The sequence below is a fragment of the Dermochelys coriacea genome, chromosome 8 (assembly GCF_009764565.3).
Source record: "Dermochelys coriacea isolate rDerCor1 chromosome 8, rDerCor1.pri.v4, whole genome shotgun sequence".
NCBI classification, from domain to species: domain Eukaryota; kingdom Metazoa; phylum Chordata; order Testudines; family Dermochelyidae; genus Dermochelys; species Dermochelys coriacea.
In genome coordinates this window covers 50,648,795-50,670,126 of record NC_050075.1, presented here as the reverse complement: position 1 = coordinate 50,670,126, position 21,332 = coordinate 50,648,795, and the positions used below count along the sequence as shown (strand labels likewise).

The 21,332-nt window shown below is 48.4% G+C and overlaps 1 protein-coding gene across 1 annotated transcript in view; it reads right to left on the bottom strand.

Moving 5' to 3' along the window:
• Positions 1 to 21,332, bottom strand: part of PAPPA2 (pappalysin 2) — a 173,316-nt gene that overhangs the window by 21,507 nt on the left and 130,477 nt on the right. Inside the window, exons 21-22 of the mRNA XM_038413484.2 lie at positions 18,350 to 18,459; positions 12,337 to 12,408 (exon numbers count right to left, since the gene is read on the bottom strand). Coding sequence (XP_038269412.2) covers positions 12,337 to 12,408; positions 18,350 to 18,459 — 182 coding nt within the window. The remainder of the gene's footprint in view (positions 1 to 12,336; positions 12,409 to 18,349; positions 18,460 to 21,332) is intronic.

The following is a 21,332-nucleotide window of genomic DNA, read 5'->3' as shown; positions in this document are numbered from 1 at the left end:
GGGGTATGTCTACGCTGCACAATAAGCCCAGATTCTGACTCGGGTTTGAGCCCAAGTCCCCATCCCATCCACACACAAATCAGTCTGACCCAGGTCAGCTAGTACTCAGGATTCAGGTCCTAGGAACCTGCTAGGGGGTGGCTTAGAGTCCGAGTCCCACTGAGACTACGATCCAAACCCTGTCGTTCTGCAGTGTGGACTCACATCAAGCAGGCAGATCCAAGTCAGACGGGTCTGCACAGTGCAGTATGGATGTGTTAGCATGGCTGTGAGACCTGGGTCCAGAAACTGTAAACCCAGGTTTAAAACACAGTGTCGATGCTCAAACATGGCTTGGGAACACTGAGTCCACAAGCTTGGGTCCCAGAAACCTGGGCTTAGCATGCAGTATAGACATACTCTCAGAGTAAAGCCTGTGGCCCTCACTAAATTACTCCAGGACTTAACCCTAGCACCAGTGCCATGACACTGTAGTTAGCTCTGATGGAGGGGCAGGTTTAACATGGAGGTGCAGGGTCAGCCTCATGACACCAGCTCTTGGACACCCTGGGGGAAAGAGACGATGCAAGATAACTGACAATGCCGACAATAGCAAACTGAGGGCTGGGCACCCTTGGGCAAGTATACCCACAAGACTGCTTGCTTGGTGGTGGTGCCGTGGGGCGAGGAGGAGAAGGATGAGACTTCAGGAGGTTCTACGGAGCTATGAGGATGTTTGGGAAGTGGAATCGCACAGCAGTGAGGGGCCCCAGCTGCAAACATCTGGACCCTGATCTGAAGTTGACCTTGGCCAGAATGTGGGGAAAGGAGCATGGTGTCTGGATCTTGGATTTGGCTCAGACCTGCCTCCATTGCAAAGGTCAGCATATTTCACATGTGGGGCTACTGAGTTAGGGATGAAGAAAAGGAGTACTTGTGGCACCTTAGAGACTAACAAATTTAGTTAGGGATGATATCTGAAAATCTACTGGGATGTTTAAAAAAAAAAAACACAACAACGCATCTTGACATTTCCTCTGCCTTGCTCCTCTGAAGTGCCGCAGCCTGGTAGTAGAGAACTCTGAGGGACTGACTGCTGGCTCTGCCAGGACACGCAGCATGGCAAGAGCTGAATGGATGGGAGCACAACTCCAGGATGCTGATGGGGGTTTGCTGTGGCAATTCAATTGGGCACGCAATGCTGAGGTGGGGGCTCCTCCATATCTTGTTGGCATTGCAGCAGCAGCCAATCTCAATGCCTTAGTTACAAGAAACAGTCCAGGATATAAAAATACAACTAAATCCAAACAGATTTGGTACCTGGTGGCTCTGTTGGATGCCAGTGCAGGTAGCATCAATTAATTGCAGGTCAATGGTTCCAACATCTGCTTCCTGATGTGAATTGGTGCAATGTGCACATGAAAGGGCAAACCCATCCTGCCTTTCTGGTGTTCCTGCTCTTCCTGGGAGCTCTGGGGTGAAGACAACGCAGTCTCAAGCCTCTACTTGGTTTGTTTCTTAGAATGACAGTACTGGAGTCTGTAGTGAAGCACAGTCTGATGACGGATGCGTCCTTCATAGTGCTCATAGGATCTTCTGCGTCTCTGGGTGAGTACACGGGGACACCAGAGTGTGCATCCTTGGACTAGTCCTTCGTTTGCAGTGAACCCTCCCTGTCTTCCCCAGAGCAGCCCCAGTGGGAAGAAGAGACAAAACCAGAATTGGCAAGAAGCGCTAAACAAGAAGATGCCATGAACGGCCAGACTAGCACTCCTCTGCTCTCAAAGATAAGTCCCCAGTGCCTGCTGCTTGTGTGCTGGTACTGCATGTGTAAGGAAACACCAGGGGCTTGTACTCTAGCAGCACCCAGCCTGAAATGCTGCCCTCAGCAGCCTCTTGCTGTGGGTTAGATTTCCTGCCAAGCCATTCCCGCTAAGTATGCTACAGGATAGAATGGGTTATGGAAAACAAGCCCTAAAAACCACCAGGGCCTCCTGACCCACTTGTATCTGGTTTCTGCCAAGTTCTTGTACAGATCTTACACAAAAAGAAAAACAATGTACAAGGCTGGAGGAGCTGAAGATATTCATGTTGGAATAGCAGTTGGCTGCTAGGGAGGTTAATTATTATCAGAAGAAAGGTCATTGATTTTCCATCTGTCATTAGATGAGAGACAGTGATCAGCCAATAGAAAGAGTGAAAGAGAGAATAGGCAAACGAGACAGAGGAAAGGTGACAGATGCTGAGGAAGAGAGACGAGATAAGGGACAACAGTTAGCCAGTGATGTTGGGGTCTGAGGATCCCGAGTGCCTGTGTAGAAAGTGCCCAGTGCCGATTATCCAAAGAAGGTCATACAATACGCACAGTATCGCTGGGGGGATGGGGTATCTAGGAGGCAAAGGACAGAATGGGAGTCAGTTACTGGAATAATGTGTTCCTGGCTCTGCCTCCAGCTTGCAATATGCAGTGGTTGTCAACCAGGGGTACGCATATCCTTGTGGGGTACGGAAAGGTCTTCCAGGGGGTACATCAACTGCCTAGTTTTACACCAGGCTACAGAAAAAGGACTACTAAAGTCAGTACAAACTAAAATTTCATACAGACAAAATGAGGTATATCTGATTTTGTAAGCATAGTTTTTAAGGGGAGCAGGGTGAAACTTGGGGGTAGGCAAGACAGATAAGACTCCTGAAAGGGTACAGTAGTCTGGAAAGTTGAAAGCCACTGAGTTAGGGCGAGTCATTTCACATCCTTGTCTTTAATTTTCCCTATTTGCAGAGTCCCCTTGGTTTTGGATGACCAATAGGAATGTCTGATTTACCTTCTTTCCACCACTAACATGTCCCCTCTCTAAGCTAAACAATTCTTAGCTTTTAAATCTCTCAACAGCAGGCATTTTATCCATGCCCCTAGACTGGAGTCAGGAGAGCTGGGTCTATTCCCTGCTCTGCCTCTGACCTACTCTGTGACCATGGGCAAGTCCCTTCACCTCACTTTCCCTTTCTGTCCATTGTCTGTCTGGGGCCCAATCGTGGCTTTGGCAGCCCAAGTGCTGCGTAAGGGGCAGTGAGCAGTTACACTGCCCCAGAAGCAGAGTAACAAGCTACTTCCTGAATTTTTTCCCCTGCTCCGGAGGATACTCCCTGCAATAGATGTCCACCAGGGCCTGGCACATCTGCATTGCCTGGTGCAATGAGGGGCCAGAACCAAGGCTCTTGTGCTGGAGGTAGATGGTGCAATGGGGTGCCTTCCACCTCCTTATTCCCCCTGCAGGAATGTGTTAGGCTGCAATCCAGCCCTCAATCTGTCAGCAGCAGTGAAGTTTTCCAGCAGCAGTTTTCCAAATAGGAAATGAGGGCCGTTAGACCCCAATCACTGGCAGTTAAGCCTCCCAGCTCCCTTGTATGGCAGTTATCCCTGAGCCTTTTATATAGTCAGGCTTGCACTGTTTAAAGTGGCCAGCGATTGGGGGTGCCACAGATTCTAGGTGCCCAACTTGCCATGTTTGGGGCTGGTTCTCCGGAGTGCTGAACACCCCCCACCTGCAACACCAAAGAGATCCCTCATCCAAGAGCAGACAAAGGCCCAAACCTGGTTATGCTTAGGAATTCAGGGGAGATGCTTGCCCAGTGCAGTCTGGCTGCAGGCAGAATAAACAGAGCTATGAGTTAAAGGGTCTGTATACACAACAGATTTCTAGCAAGTTTGTAATCAGGTTGTATCACGGTTGATTCCACACACAAAACATATTTACCCATGGTTTCTAGGACCCACCTACTCTACAAACAACTGAGCCAGGGGTCTTGGTTACAATTCCTTTCTAAGCTGGAGTGTGGTTGGGACTTTAATCATGTTCTGCAGCCATGCTAAATTCTTGGTGTGTCCTGTGTAATTGTCTTGTGTTTTGACCCTGCCTAGGAGCAGGGCTCTAACATGACTGTCACACTGTAACCAGCTTTCAGCACATGTACAGACATGACCACATTTGGTGTGTAACCAGCTTAGTCTGCCTTTCCTTCCAAGTTTCCATGCAGGAGGGCATCTCAAAGAGCATTGCTCTCTATGAAAAGCGCTCTCAACCCTCTGCTCCTAGCATCAGTGGCTGAAGCAGTATGGGATAGCTGTCCACAGTGCATTCATGAAAATAGGCCTGTACAATGAGGTAGAAGCAGAAAGGACAATGTAACTGACACAAACAATGTAATTTATTCCATCTGTCAGGGTGGTTAAGCACTAGAATAAATTGCCTAGGGAGGTTGTGGAATCTCCATCATTGGAGATTTTTAAGAGCAGGTTAGACAAACACCTGTCAGGGATGGTCTAGATAATACTTAGTCCTGCCACGAGTGCAGGGGACTGGACTAGATGACCTCTTGAGGTCCCTTCCAGTCCTACGCTTCTATACTTGTGCCAGGAAAAGCATTGCAGGGTAGCCCTGATAAATCATGTTATGAACCAGGATAATGTCAGATGAGCGTATCAAAGACTGGTTGCATACAACATTGTTCTATTTGCACTGTGGAAGGAATCTTACAGGAGTGGAAAGATTTGAACATAGACGCTTCCACTTTCCAACCAAGCGCCCATGGTCCCCAATATATCAAACACTAGGGGTCCCTAGAAAAACAGCAAGCCAAGAGGCGGTAATTCTTCCTCTTCAAATAACAGCCCCTTGAGGTTTCTTAACCATATTTATCTATCCCTAACTATATAGCTCCCTGGAGAGGGGGATTTTGACCTCTGAACCCTCCCTGCCCCTCATGAACCCCCAAGTCAAACAGGATTCAAAAAAAGAGGATGGGTTTTTTCTTCCAGAAGTTCTTGACAAAAGAGCAAGTGAGGAATTCTTTGAACACAGTAGGGGGAGGGAATGTGCTATTGGTGCCAGAAAGAACTTATCTTGAGTCTGGTATGATAGGGTTCGAGTCAGAGAAGTGATTGTGCAAACAGCAACCTGCCCCCCATCGGTTTATTCTCTCTCTGCTTGCAAGACAAAAGATTAATTTTCTAGCGGCCAGTGCTGCAAACTCCAAAGCCAGGCTACATTGTCTCCACATCTTACAGCATCCCCAGGAATGGGGAACTTGGAGCTGGGACAGCTGGCGGTTTTAGTGCTGCCACATGTGGTAGAACAGAACCCAGCTTGTCAAACTTTAGCTTTTTCAAATCAGCTGTGATTTGAAGACAAGGGTGATCCCAGTCCTGCAAGGACTGAACTCTTGTTGACTCCACTGGGAGTTGGGGGCACCCATCCTATTGCACAATTGAGCCTCTGCCATATTTACACAGTTGTATGCAGTGTAGTTGTTGCCATGACAGTTCCAGGCTATTAGAGAGACAAGGTGGGTGAGGTAATATCTGTTATTGGACCAACCTTTTGGGGGGGAGAGAGACAAGCTTTAGAGCCAGACCTTTCACAAACCTGGAGGAAGAATGATTTTGGTGTCACTATCGCAGCACAGGAACACATGAACTCTGTGCTACAGTGGCTCTGACTTGGCACCATAGACTACCTCAGGGGCTCCCCCCCACAAGATGCTGCAAGAAGCCAATGCTTCCCAGGTTACTGTATGGTGAGTAGGAATCACAGGCTTGCCACCTAAGGCCTGGGTCTGGAATATGTATAAGACAAGCAAGAGAGAGAGACAGGAAGGAATAAAAGCAGGGCCACGATTAGAGAGAATTTGTGGAATGCAGCCACAGATGGATTGGATTAGGGATTGAAATATTGCTAGGATCTACTACTAACCTCAGAGAAACTACACTCACGTGTGTGTACATGCCTAGGTACAGATCACTCTCTCACGCACACAAAATGCTGCTGTTATTGCACACACACAGTCAATTCCCCCTTCCTCCGTCCCTCCAGTGCTCCTTTGCCAAGTATCTATTGCAGATTCCCGGGAGCAAAATCCTGATTTTAGAGATGGATCGATAGCGTCATCTCAACAGCCTGACAGCTGACTTAAAACATGGGCTAAAGTTGATGCCACATCTCCCTATGCTATGCTATGAAGGCTGATGATCATGTGACCATCCAATTACTCCTCACAGGCTGTCACCCGGCATGAGAACTGCTTTCAGAACAGAGCTGAGGGCATGGAGTGTTAAAGAGTCTCTCAAAATGCAGCATTCAAAGCTCATGGGATCCAAGGGTAGAGACTTAAAGCTGTTACAAGACTAAGTCCATCAAAGGATGTCCAATTTCCTCCTTTTCCTAGAAAGAGTACTGCAAGAGGTGTCAGCTGAAATGCAGCAACACAGAGCTCCTGCTGGCCACCCACACAGAGGGAGTGAGTCATCACATGCCAGAACAGATTTGACTACAGAACCGCCTTTGTTAAGAGCTAATTTACAACCAGGAACATAGAAATTGCTACACTGGGTCAGATCAATGGCCCATCAAATCTGCAAATCTGTCTCCAAGAGTGGCCAGGACCAGACGATTCCAAGTGAGGTGCAAAATCCTCCCGATACAACTGATTGTGCCATCCAATGTCATAAAAGGGAAGTGGCTTCCTAACTCCAGCAGGCAATAATGTGTTTCCTAGAAGCTTCAGGATCAATAATCCTTATAACTAGGGCCCTACTAAATTTACTGTCCATTTTGGTCAATTTCATGGACATAGGATTTTAAAAATAGTAAATTTTATGATTTCTGCTATTTAAATCTGAAATTCCATGGGGCTGTAATTGTACGGGACCTGGTCCAAAAAGGAGTTGTAGGGGGAAGGTCACAAGGTTATTGTAGGGGGGTTGTGGTACTGCTAAGTACTCCTTACTTCTGTGCTGCTGCTGCTGGTGGTGCTGCCTTCAGAGCTGGGCAGCTGGAGAGCAGCAGCTGCTGGCTGGAAGCCCTGCTCTGAAGGCAGAGCTGCCACCAGCAGCAGCGCAGAAGAAAGACGGCATGGTATGGTATTGCCACCTTTACTTCTGTGCTGCTGCCTGCAGAGCTGGGCCCTCAGTCAGCAGCTACCGCTCTCCGACCGCCCAGCTCTGAAGGCAGCAGCGCAGAAGTAAGGGTGGCAATATCATACCATGCCATCCTTATTTTTGCACTGCTGCTGGCAGGGTACCATCTTCAGAGCTGGGCACCCAGCCAACAGCCACCACTGTTTGAGAGTATGTCTCTCTCTGTTTGAGTATGTCTGCACTGCAATCAGAGGTTTGATTGCAGCATGTGTAGGCACACCCATGCTACCTTTAATCTAGCTAGTGCAGATAAAAATAGCAGTGAAGATGCAGCACCACTGACCCTGGTGCGGGCTAGGAATGCAAATATGTATCCAGGATTCTGGGCAGTCTTGTACAAGCCATACAGACCTCTGAGCCACCACATATTCACTTATTTTTTAACCACACCAGCTAGATTAAAGATAGTGGGACTATGCCTAAACTTTCTGCAATCACACCCCCACATGCAGCGTGGACATTGCCCTGAGATTGTGAGTATCCCCTTGTTCTTGTGTTATGGGAGAGGGTGAATGGGAGCACCCAGTTGGTTTTCACTATATCAGGTAACGACAAGGCAAAGAACACTTGGTGAATGAAAAGCTCCCAAATAAAGTTATTAGTGATTAGCCCGTGACTCCAGTTATCAATAAAACAGCTAGAAACATTCCAAACACTTGCTTTGAGAACTGCCTGTAATATGATGCCAGTATGCATCCTTGTTACAGCCTGTGTCATGAGTATCAGAAGTCTGATGTCCCCTTCAATTATAAGGAGCTACATTCTGCTCTCAGATCTACACACACAACTTCCAGTGTCTTCAAGAGGAGCTATGTGGAGGTATCTGCAGGCCGAATCTACCCAGCATTCCTCAGAGTTGATTTCAGCTCTCAGTTGCAAGTGTGACTCCCATGGATTTCAATAGAAGTTGCACTCATGTAACAGAATCCCTAAGAACAGAATTTGCACCTTAGCATTCATGCAGTGCTTTATGCTTTCAAAACATTTTACGAACATTAATTCATTATCCCTACACTCACCTTGTTGGTCAGGGGGAATTATTACCCACATTTTACAGGCTCACTGAGGCACAGAAATGGTATATTAGTTGCTCATGGCCATACCGCAAGTCAATGGCAGACCCAGGACAGGAATTGGGGGAATTTCTGCCTCTCAGTCTTACATATGAATTTCTAGAGCACTGCATCAGTTCATTACTAGTCATATGCTAGGTGGACACAGGGAGAAAAACATAATAGCCAGCTGTTGCATCTACTGAACATTGCATTGAGGACCATCAATAGATCTTATCATTCCTTATGGTGCTGCACAGGAGAATTGTTAGGTATTTCAGGTGCCATTTGCATCCTTCTTAGGACTGTGTTAGTAATGGGTTGGAAATTGATATCTTCGCACAACTGTGAAGCCATCTGCTGATGGTCCATCGGTCATGTTGCCTTTAGTTCTCATGCAGCTAGCCCTTGCTGTCTGCCTGCAATGGTGACGTGGAGACAGGTGCCGTGAGGGCAAGGAATGCAAGCCGTAGGTGCGTTCTCATGTCCAAAATAGTGCCCTCAGATCTGATATTGGTAGTTCAAAACCAGTACTCAATTTGTTTTTTCAAACCACCCCAACCTACTACATGGAACCAAGACACATTTGTTTCACTACATTGTTTGGACTGGGTGGTGTTTTGAGAGCCACATGGAGTGACACTTCATGGTAAATAACAGTGAGATGGGCAGTAAAACAGTTGCCTAAACCACTCCCACAATGCAGTGTGAATAAGAGACCATGCAGCCAGAGGAACAGCGACAGAGAGCTAGAGGGAGGCATGCATGGTAAAGGAGATGCAAATCTAACTAACAGGGGCCATATTCTGATTGCCAGTGGGGCTGCCTGGATAGAAGTGAGGACAGATTTTGGAACTATGCAGAGACAAGTTGTGTGGGGTCTTGAACAGCAGCTTGCAGCAGCATTCCAGGTCTCTGCAGTACAGCCTGGATTCATCCCCTGGAGGAAGAATTCCAGGAAGGAAGGAGCACTGTGACCTGCCACATTTTCACTCAGTAAGATGAGGCAAAGGGAGCAGACTGTAGGTGGCAGCCAATTCTCAGCCACGAGCAGCAGTACAGGTCAACCGAGTAATCATTGAGGGTGGGGGAAGAAGCATCCTGTTCATTCTTCCCTCATCAGGAGGAGTCGATGGTCCCTCCTGGGCTGCTCTCTGCCCTTGGCCTGGGAGGTGTAGGGCTGAGCCTTAGCCAGCAAAGAGGGTAATGTGGTGGCCTAGGAAACAATGCCAGAAAATGCCCAAATGCCTCATCCAGTGGCTTCCTTCTGCAGCACTGGGCTTTCTGATCTCTCTTCCCAACTCACACACTGTCCTTTGGGTGTTTATCTCCCCGGCACACTCTGCATGCCCCCTCCCTTCTCCCTCACTGCCATCTGTTTTTCTACTGATGGCACAGGATGAGCTGTTCCGCTGGCCTTTGAGCCCACTCCATACTAAATTGCATTCCTGATGAGTGCTCCGAACACTCGATCCCTCTCTCAGTCTTTGCATTACGTGCCTCACCACCCTCTGGATGGGGAATTTGGCAAGAGCCAGAGAGAGTGTGTCAGATGGACAGCAAGATTAATGGATGGAGAAGGAAGACTGGGAGAGACAGGGCAGTCGGACTGCTCCAGTGCCAGATGCATGATGGAGACAAGGTAAATGATTCCAATGTCATCACAAAGTGACTTGATATTTCCAGCTGGAGGCCTGGAAGCTAGAGCTCCCTAGAATTACTCCGGCTAGGGCTGGGACAGCTTGGAGCCTGCCCTCAGATAGCACTCCTGCACCCCACCTGCTAGTGACTCCTGTTGGAAGAGACTGCAACTCTAGTCAGCAGGAGTTCCTGCACTGCCAGTGATTCCCTCACAATCAGAGGCCCTGGGGTGGCTAGGTGCTCTCTCTTGTACCCAATGCTCCTGCTGGCGGAGGCTGGGACTGCAATAGCTTGTAGCAGCCCCACAGCCAGCACTCCTGCACCATTCCCTACAAGGCTCTTGCTCAAAACAAGAGGTAAGGTGCAGAGTTAATGACCTAAGACTTGCTAAACTGTATCTTTGGCTGGCATGTACCAAGTTGGGCAAGCATGGAACTGCCCCCTTTTGCTATGGTCTCTGCTATGGTCACCCACTATGATCATGCAGCTGAAGAGATTCCATCTTACACATTGTGTAAAAACAGTTACCTTTTAGGGAGCACAAAAGAGGGAGTGGGAGTTGGAGGACTCCCTCAGTCCTTTCTAACCACCACTGAAAGGATCAGTGTTTGCCTGTATCTCAAATTTGGGTTCAGAGGAATGCCCAGTTCTATCTGGGCAGCTTTAGAGGACTGCCAGATCTTAGAGGCCAGAAGGAACCAATATGATCATCTAGCCTGACCTCCCGCAGAACACCGGCCAGAGAACCTTACCTGCTGATTCCTGCTTCAAGCCCAACAGCTAACAGTTATAGGATATGCTTAAGAAAGACACTAGCTCATAATTTAAAGCCTTCAGGTGATGGAGAATCCACCATGTTCCAATGGTTATTTACCCTGGCTGTTAAACAGCTGCCGTAGCACATAACATACTTCTACTGTACTTGAAGGATATTAAGTACACTGGTGCTATCTGACTGTCCCACTGGGGACTGGGATTGATGCTGCTCTAGAGCACTCCCCACTGGAGTGTCTGACCACAGGGAAACTTATAGCAGAATCTTGCCTTTAGGGGATGCCTCCCCCTGCAGAACTAACAACTCGTAGGAACACAGGCACTGCCAGGCTGGATCACATCTGATGTCCATCTCTCCCACTAGCTTCTCTCCAACAGTGGTCCATACCAGATGCTTCAGAGGAAGGTGCAACAATGCTGAACTAGACAGGTGTGGGATAATTTGTCCCTCCACCTACCCATTAGATCTCCTACTGACCTTTCCTAGTCAGACATTCTTAAGTCCTGAAGCATGAGGCTCAATGGCTCTTCCATACCATTTCTGTTGTCTTTAGTTATGATAATTTGGATAGTCTTGATATCTGTATAGTTACCCAATTCTTTATTGACATTTCCAGTGCTTCACTGGACCCAGAGGAGGAATCACTCCCTTTAATTTAAAGCCTTGCTTGTGAAATGTGCCAGATTTGAGTCTCCAGGGCTGCCAGTCTCCTACTTATCCATGGAATAGGGCAGAGCCATGAAAGCGGCTCTCACACAGCCCTGCCACAGGCCTCGTTCCTGACCTGGAATGGGAAATCAGGTATTTTAGAAGTATTCAGGCCTTTACTTCTCTGCTGAAACTGCTAACAGCAGCAACTAGTTAGGGGCTACCTGGGAGATGGGCTGAAACCAGCAAACTCATTTCACCTAGGACACCGAACCACCCCAAGATGGTAACGATATCCACTTGCTACTTACTTGGACTGGCCCGAGAGAGTGACCTGACAGTCTCTCTTGCCTTAAGTTCCTCCTCAAAACTCGCCCATTGTAATAAATACAGTAATTGGAAACACTAGACAGTCAAGAGAAGCACATGGAGCACCATACAACATGATAAAATGGTGTAAAGTTGCTCCCAAATGCAAGCTGCCTCCAATGAGACAACATGTCTTGTACTCATGTGTCCGTGTCATTCTCATTCACTCCACTGACTGGTAACCAATTAAGCCATTCAGCCCCCTCACTCTGGAGCTTGCAGCTCACACACGTTGGCCACACATACTCCTCTCATCACTCATTTATTTCACCCTTTTGCATTCATTCATTAGCTCTGCGTTGTGGCCTGTAGAATTAAATTCCTGTCCAGCTTGTCTTATGGATACAGGAGATAAAGGACAGCATAAAAGAGCTGACAGGAGCATTCTCCCAGAACTTCAAAGAAGTATGAATAAATTCATCCCTATACCCCCAAGCTTTGGGAAAGCTCTGATCTGCCTCCAAACTCTGTGGTGTGGACCTCAGCTCTGTTGTTCATTTCACATTTCCTGTTGCTAGCCCGGGTCCAGAGTGCCAGAAATCACATGAGGAAGACTGTGTTCACAAGATTTCAAGACCAAACTTCTAAACTCACATCATCTGGAGAGTTCAGATCAGTCAGGCTGGGTACTTATTCCAACCTTTTGGGCTTTGCCCACCAGGGGAGACATCTTAGCAGGAGAAGGTGCTTTGAAAATCCAAACTTGTCATTGCCACGTTACTCAACTGGTGCACAGGCTTTTCCTTTGCTTATGAAGAACATTCACCGTGGCCTCTTTGCTAAGCCAGAAAACCCAGCCGTAGACCATTCAAACTCTTGCCAAGGCAAACTAACCCCACCCTTATGACAGACTGAGTCTGAAACCCAACCCAAAGTGCTGTTCATGCCAGGGGCCTTACCTCACATGACTGGATGCAGTGAATGACTGTAGGGTCTGGGTGCCATCGCAACCTACCAGTGCACACAATGTTCTATGGAGAAAAAGGAGAACACAGCTGTCAGGTGACCCAGGAAAGGCAAAGGTGCCCTAGGAGCCTATTAGAATTATTATAACACCACATTTCTCTGCATCGCCAGTGGTCTGCTCAGGTTCTGCAATGGGTTTCTGTGCATCCGCAGCGCAGCCCAAGGATCCCACTCTCTCACCACCCCTCAGATCCTGTGTCACAGCCAAACTCCTTCCAGCTGAGGAGGTCCAGATGGGGACCTTCCTTCCACTAGTACTGTTGAGTTTGAAGAGAACAGAGCTGAGATTTGGCAGCTTTGAAAAAGATGATTAAAGAATAAAAAGGAATTAAACTCTCTAGAGCAACAGAGAGGTGGTGGAGGCCAGAGACGGGTGGCTCAAAGCACTGGCTTGTCACGCTCGGGTCAACTCCTCTAGAGATGTTCGACTGGTTCACCAGTTAGATGGCCACAGATAAGAAGGTCTGGCCTCAGCACTAGTGGATAATTAGCTAAACATGAGCTCCCAGTATGACTCTGTTGCCAACAGAGCTACTGCAATCCTGGGATGTATAAACAGGGGAATCTCAAGTACTGTAGGAATAGAGAGGCAGAAACTGAGCAATCCCATGGCTGTGAATTGAAATGTCTGGCTGGGTGATTGAGTGGTCTATGGCTTAGCTGAGCTATCAGCCCAGCTGTGTGTGAGGATGTTCCACCTAGCTGGGCAGTCCTATTGGCTGGGCTTCCCTCTGCTTGACATAAACATATCTTTGAATAGCAGATGGCAGCCCAAGGGCATGTTAATAATCATTGCACTGAGCATGCTCTCAGCTCTGTTCCGCAGAGCTTACTCCTGCAGCAATGGCCTTCCAATCACCCCTGCCGTTCTCAGCTTTCCCAGGGGCTCAAAGAGCAGCCCCTCTGTTTAACTCATCCCCCTATCCCCAACCTCCATAGCTTTTCCTCAGTCTCTCACCCATCACCCGACTTTGTTCTCACTGTGCCCCCTCCTCAATTCCAACATCTTCAGGTCACCAGGGCAGAATCTATCCCTAGGCCATCACCCTCCACTCAGGGTCGCCAAATTCCAGCCAGGACAGCAGCACAGAGCGCTGGCTGAGGGAGCCGAGCCTGTTCAGTTCCTTTTACCTAAGAGCCATGCAGAATGCTTCAGCAGTGTACAGACATTAAATAACTGATCCTCCCCACAGCCCTGTCAGATGAAGGCAGTATTACCCCTCCCCCACATAGTCTAGAGGAGGATATTAGGGCAGAGAGATGGAGTGACCTGCCCAAGGCATGAAGCCAGTCAGTGGCGGAGTCAGAACTCGAATGTGACCTTACTAATTTCACTTGTGTCACTAAGTAAATAGGCCCATTGTGGGCCCCCACCCTTTCCTTCTCCACTGGAATGGCAGCTCTTGCTGCATAGGTGCCTGACCAAGGGCCAATGCCATGAGAGGAAAGCATGCTCCGAGGGAAGAAAGAAATGTCTATCTATCAGCAGGGAGGAAGGAAGGAGCAGAGGCAAAGGGAGCAAATAAAACAATATGTTTCAGTTACAGGTCCTGGCAAAAGGAAGACATTTTCTTAAAATAACCCCTTCCCCTGCTCTCCTCCGCCCCCCATTCACGAGAGGTGATGATGCTGGCGGAAGGAAAACCAAAAGCCAGTGTCCCGCAGAGCTGAGCTATATGATCCTTCATACCCAAGGCCTCCTTCCAAGACCTAGCTAACGATTCCACATGCCACAGCCCTCCCCCAGTAGGTGATTTGTAGCGAGTCTGATTCAAACTGACGCACGGGAGTATCCACAGGCATGAAGTTCTGGTAACTGTGAGCCTCCTATGGGCTCCCAGGAGGGGAGAAAGGTGGCTGGAGAACACTGGCTCCCAATAATATTACTTGCTTCTCTTCCACCCCCTCTGATGCGTTTCATTTTTATTTTAAGAAATATTACCCGTGGCGGAGCTGCTTTTGGATGTTATAATCCCAAGTATTTGAGCCTTTCTGCTGGAAAGCGCATGAGGGGAGGGAAGAAGAGAGGGCACTTGGGGGGGATGGCAAAGCTCCACACTTCACCAACATCAAGCATTGGAAACAATCTGCAATGAGTCCCTGGAGCTGTCAACAGGTGAGAAAGCCCTGAGACGCCTGGTGGAAGTTTAGTCTGAGCTGCTAGTGAGTCTGCCAGACACGAGTGTTGCTTTGGCTTTGTGTGTGGCTGCAGTTCCTGTATCTATGTTGTTTTGTGTATTTGCTGAAGACAGTGGCCCATGGGGGGAAACTTTCCAAAAGCACCTAAGGGATTTAGAAGCACAATTCCAACTGAAGAATCAGTGGGATTTGTGCTCCTAAATCTCCTCCTGGATTTCTGCAGCACTTTCCATCCCACGAGAGCCCAAAGCGGTTGATGGACACTTTCTCATCTGTGTCTTTGTACTGCATATTATATTACATAGAGAAACCATTACAAGAACATTAAAGTTGCAAGCTCAAGCACTCGCCAGTTAGGAAATGCCTGAATTAAGGTTGCCTGTGCAATCCTGCTTTGGCCCCCTTGTGCATATGTTGTATGACAAAGCATTCAACGACATGCCTCATGCAGTGCGCAGGATGGACAGCACTCACTGAAGGAGCAGCTAGTCAATATTTGGTTTTCTCCTCTGTTCTGAAGACAGAATTATTAGTTTCCTCATGGGCTATTCTTCTGGTACTCATCATTGTAGCTCAAGGGGCAGAGGTCTTTGTGGTGGATTTAAAGGTTCCTGCTGATGACCCATGTGGTGTCAATGTGATTCCACTTGATGGAATTTCTGTTTTTCCAGTTTGTACATCAGGAGATACTGGGATGAGGCACCAAGGGGAAGAGAGAGACTAGACTGATAGCAGTAGTAGGTTACTGTCCTCTGTGAACCAGCCACTACACTCTAGAGGGACACACTTTGGCAACGGGTTTCACAGCTATTTGGTGACAGCAGGGGAATGCTGAGACTCTGGATTGTTGGGTTCCAGTCCAGGTTCTAGAGAGGAGTATGCTCTAGTGGGCCTGTTCCCCTCAAGACTGACCCCTTCTGTCAATGTACCCTCTAGCCCAGGGGTGGGCAAACTTTTTGGCCCGAGGGCCACATCTGGGTGGGGAAATTGCATGCTGGGCCGTGAATGTAGAGCTGGGCCATGAATGTAGGGGTTTGGGGTGCAGGAGGGAGTGTGGGGTGTGGGAGGGGGTGCGGTGTGCAGGAAAGGGCTCAGGGCAAGGTGCTGGGGCAGAGGAGGGGTGCGGAGTGTATGAGGGGGCTCAGGGAAGGGGGTTGGGGTGCAGGCAGGGTGCGGCGGGGGCTCAGGGCAGGGGGTCAGGGTGCAGGAGGGGTTCTAGGTGCAGCAGGGGGCTCAGGGTAGGGGTGCAGGCTCCGGCCCGGCACCTCTTACCTGGAGTGTCTCTGGGGTGGTAGAGGCACTCACTGGGGACAGGGCAGGTTCCCTGCCTGCCTGCCCTGGCCCTACGCTGCTCCCAGAAGCGCCCGGCACCACGTCCTTGAGTCCCCTGGTGTGGCAGAGGGCTCTACATGCTGCCCTCGCCTGTGGGAACCTTCCCCGAAGCTCCCATTGACTGCGGTTTCCCGTTCCCAGCCAATGGGAGCTGCGGGGAGCAGTGTCTGCAGGCGAGGGCAGCACACAGAGCCCTCTGCCCCCACTCCCCCAGGGATGTAGTGCCAGCCTCTTCTGGGAGCGGCATGGGAATCCCGTGGGCCAGATCCGGCCCACGGGCCATAGTTTGCACACCCCTGCTCTAGCCTGTGCCTGTACCAGTCCCTCTCTTCCTCCACTCCAGCAGCTCTTCACCCCCCATCAGTCCCAGTCACCACACCAGCTCCCCACCCAGCCAGTCCCAGGTCCTCATCTGATCTCAGTCTTACCCTGAACCCCTCTGTCTCACACTCCCCTATTCCAGTTCCTCTGTTGCCCTGGATTTAAAGGGTGTGTATACTCCAAAATGTAATCAAGTTAATTGAAACCATAGTATGTGCATACAGCCACCCTAAATTAATAAAATAGACCACCACATAGTTAAGGGTTAGTTTAAAAACAGGCTTTCAAAAGCAAGGTCATATCTAGCTGGCAGTTTCTGTTAATCAAAATAAAAAACAAACAAATAATGAAAAAACCTTAAGTCTAGATGCCTCTAATATTAAATATTAAAAATAAAAATATGAAAAATAATACAGTAGAGGTCATTATAACCTAAGTGTTTTATAAAAGTTAATTATAAAAAATTAGCTAATAAAGTATACTTTGGAGCAGTCCTCAGACGCCACCTTGAGGGATGTTTTTCCTGACACCCTTTCTCTCCGGTGGGTGAGCAACTGGCCACTGAGAACCTGCCGTTAATTACTCAATACCGTTCCAGATGTTAGGTAAATATCTGGAATGTTCTAAGCCTATTGCTTATGTTTGTGTGTGCTTAAATCAAATAAAATGCAGTTTTAGATAGAGCATGCTTACTTGCATTACTCCTTGATCAGACAGAATCACCGAGTTCCTATTGATTTATTCCTTACACTGCCTAAAGTAAAATAGCTAAGTTGCCCCTGTTGGGGGTTCTGAAAACCCCAGGTAACACCCCCTCCCATGCTCCTTATTCCAGTCGACTCCTTCCAGCACACCACTCCATTCTCAAACCCCAACTCTTGTCCTCCCACTGCATTTCAGTCAGGCAGTTTCCACCTCCTCCAAGCTGCCTGGGTGCCAGGCAGAAGGTCATTGAGAGCGTAGGAGAAACAAGCTCTGTGGTCATAGTTCCGGTGCCTGGCCCCACTCTAGCTAGATGCGGCAGGGAGCAGCAATTGCAGGAAAAGTCCTGCTCAGCCCCTGCATCCCTGGGCTGGAGCATTCCCAGTGCAGACAGAATCTTTGGAGAATTTAGCTGCCAAAGTCTAACAAGTCTCTACAGAGCATGCGTGAACGGAGTCTTTTCAAGGGCTTATAATTTGGCCAAATGCGGGTGGATTTTCACACAGATGGTGCAAGGCCAAGCTCTGATACAAAGGCCACCCCCTGCCAAACATCAAGTGTCTGCTCCAAAGTATCGGGGTGCTAGAGCTCCTCCAGGAATAATCTTTTTTTAAACTTGTGCAAAACAATGTATTTTTCCCTAATCTGGTTTTTGGAAATGGCTGAGCCATTTGTGCTGAAATGTTCCAAAATCATTTGACACCCAGCCTGGAAAATGTCACCCTTAATGGTTAAAGGTTGGCAAAGGTATAAACAACTGAAAACAGGGTTTTATAATGGGATATGTTGCGGGAAGTTAAAGCCAGGGCTGGTAGTGCTGCCTATGGTTAATACATTATGGCCATTCCATAACAGATGTCTAAGCGGAGCACTTAACTCCATATTCAGGCCTGTAAATAGGTGGCTTGATTGTCAGGGGCACTAAGGCCGTGACGACTCCCAGAGAATGGCAGGGTTGGCCTGCAGAAGTCCAGCGCCTTTAAATCCAGCTCCGTGGTTGTGTCCGATTACCTGGGTGTTTTAAGGTAGAACTGCTCTTTAGGCAGAGATGGCTGCTTGCTCCATGTTCACAGCTGGTAGCAGGAGGGGCTTCTCCAACTTGCTCACTTTCTCTGAATGAAGTCTGGGGTGTCTCCCTGCTGAACACTCCCCTCCCTAGAATGTTTGTGTCTCTTCCAAGCTCCCTCCTTCTCCCAATCTCTCTCTTCCTTCTTCCCACAGGCCTGCCATTCTTTACTCTAACGCCATGGGAGGTGCGGGGGTGGGAGGAACCATACAAGCAATCAGTAAATAAGCTAAGCCCCACCTTTAATCCCCAGCATTTGCTCAAAGCTGCTCTGGGAGCCAGCTACCATGGAATCAAAATGATACCTTCACATCTCAGGAATCATTCTGCCTCAGTATACCTTAATCAGAGAGACACCAACCCCCCCCCCCCCACACACCCTTTACCTGGACTCTGGTAGGTTCCAGACGGTGGTCCATAGTGTCAGCAGTCATGTTTTCGGGGAGCATCACTGTGTCGCTGGGAGGGATTATACAGGATGGTATGCACACTGCACCTGGGACAGAAGAGACACAGGATTGGAGACTCACCAATAGATTATTACATTTATGGGCTACACACACTGTAGCGCTTTCTTTGGTAACAAGGGACTTATGTTCTAGGGGGAAAGGGGTTTCACCAGTGCTAAGAACTAGGCACTACAGTGTGATAGAGGCAGACCCAGGGAGACCTTCTATTTGCCAGTTCTGGGGATTGGGCTAGAATTCCATTCCAAAATCCCAACCAATCATGGGAGAATCTTGGGGTTCACACAGCTTTGCTGCCCACCCCAGAACTGAATTGAAAAGTCAGGGGACACAAAGTCAAATTTTCTGCAGAAGGAAGCACCTAGAAAGTGGTGAAGTGACTCTTGTGCACTGGTGACTCTATATTGTCCTGCAAGCTCAGCTGGCAGGACATGGGACAGACCCATAAAAATAGGACTGTCCTGTATATCTAGCAATGATCTGACTGTGATTCCTACACTATCTTCAACAAGCCAAACCATGGTCCTAATAATGTTAGAGGCAAAATTTCCATTGACTTCAGTGGAACTGGGATTTAGCCCTAAGAGAATAAAATATATTAGTTATGCAAATGACTATAACACCTGTAACATTTGGACTTTCTGAAAAACATCCCCACAAATCAGACTTTGCAGTGCAGATCTTTGCTTGAAAATTCTGGAACTAGAGACCTGTCTATAGTTTATGTCTTCCAGCCTCCTGGGTACTGCAGGAAGGACAGCCGAGCACAGAACAGCACTGTGTTCTACACAATCAACGGGATATTAAATGATGGAATGTAAGTTGGCCACAACTACTGATTTCTTGTCCTATGGCAGTACAATAAGGCCTGGCTCCTAAGAGCTGAAGGCTAAAAGATTGATTATCTTGAGGCTAAAAGGTTAATTAGAATGGAAAAAAAATTATCTCAGCCTAATATAAATCACTAGCATGGAGGCAGCTACACAGGTAAAAAGGTACAAAACACTACTCCTGGGGGAATTCTGCGCCACTGCGCAATGCAGAATTCGCACAGAATTAATGTTCTCTACAGAATTTCCTTTTCCCCCCAACAGAATTGGAACTGCAGAGCTGCTGGCCACAACTAGGGACCTCTGGACCTAGCAGAGCCCAACTCCCCATCTTACAAATAGAAGAAACTGCCAGGGGGAGGAGGATGGAGCTGGAGAGCCCCCCGCAGCTGCAGTTCCCTGCACACCCTGAAGGAGGAAGGCAGTGTGCAGGAATCTCCATACAAACCCAGGACCCAGCATCAGGCTGTTTCTTCCTCTGGATTCCCGGGCTCTGAAGGAGTAAGGGGTGCGGGTGTCTGGGCTGTGGGGGGGGCACACAGTTTGCTTTGGGGGGGGAAGGGGGTGCGAGTATGGGTGTCTGGCCCCCCCTAGCTGGGCTCTGGTGGGGAGCGAGCAGAGAAACAGAAACTGGGTTCTCATAGGGGTTTCTTTAACTCTCTATTCCTGGGGGGAAATTTTTGTTTTTTTTGTGACTGTATTGTTAGACATTTTCCAACAGGTATAACTGAAACTGGCAGGGATTATATAGTGTTATTTTGACAAATAAAATATACAGAATTTTGCAGAATTTTAAAATGTTGTGTACAGAATTTTTAAAAGATTTTGGCACAGAATTCCCCCAGGAGGAAGATAAAAGATGAACTATCCTTTGAAGGCACTGAACTGTATATGGGACAATCCCACAGGGATCTTTACTGTGATGCTTTAGGGTTAATGAAGCAGCTTTCATTGTACGAATGTTATGACCAACATCAATTTACATAATGCCACGGATAGAGGTGATTTACTCTTCCATATACCGGGGCATTCCAAACCAGGGGAGCTTTGGGATGGCTCAGCTTGTCTGGTCTGTGTGTTGTTCCTGAAGGCAGTATTTGTTTTTTGCAGGGGAGGAGGATATTAGTGTTATTAAGTTTATTTTGCTGTGATTGCTTTGGGTCTCATTTGTATTGTTGTTATATCAACTAAAACCAACTATTATTATTGTGACAATAATGCCTAAAGGCCCCAGCTGAGGTCAGGGCCCCATCGTACTGAGCATTGTACAAACACATCATAAGAGGCCATCCTTGGGCCAGAGAGCTTACAATCTAAACATACGAGACAGAGGAAGGGTGGGAGAGAAACTGAGGCACAGAAAGGTGCAGTCATTTGCAACATGTGTAAGGTCGCACAGCGGCAGAGATGGGACTAGAACCCAGGTATTCTGAGCATCAGTCCAATGTGTTTTCCACTAGATGGCGCTGCCTCTCTAATGTGCTTTGATAAGTTCAGGCAATATCTTGGTGTGTTTGCATTGTTGGGGCTAGATCCACAGACTTCGGCTCAGCCGTGCAGCGCCTGTCGTTTAGGCCACCTGCCACCCGGCGGAATTTAGTGCCCTGAGTTAGGTGCCCAGGCTCCCTATGCAATGCACGGGGAGAGTTTGGCACCTAAGACACGGGTCCTCAAAAGCCAAGCTGAGCAGGGAGCCACGTAAGATAGCTATTAGAACGTGGTGAGGAGAGGGGTGCGGCCTAAGAACCGCTCTACAGAGGGAGTTAGGGGATTATCTCTTGGCTGGAGGCAGGCACTGTCTCCACTTCTGATTCAGAGCTGTGAACCTATTCCTGCAGGTAGGCACCTAAGCCAGGCCAGCCCAGTCTCACAAAAAAAAAACAAAAACCACTCATGGTGGCAATTGCCTTATGTGCTATAGTGCAGTGGTTGGAGCACTCACCCAGGCTGTGGGAGAGCTGGGATCAAATCCCCACCCTCTGCTGGATGTGGAGCAGGGACTTGAACCCAGGTCTGCACTTTCCATGTGAGTGCCCTGCCATGGGGCTACAGCATATTCTGGCGTGGTCCTC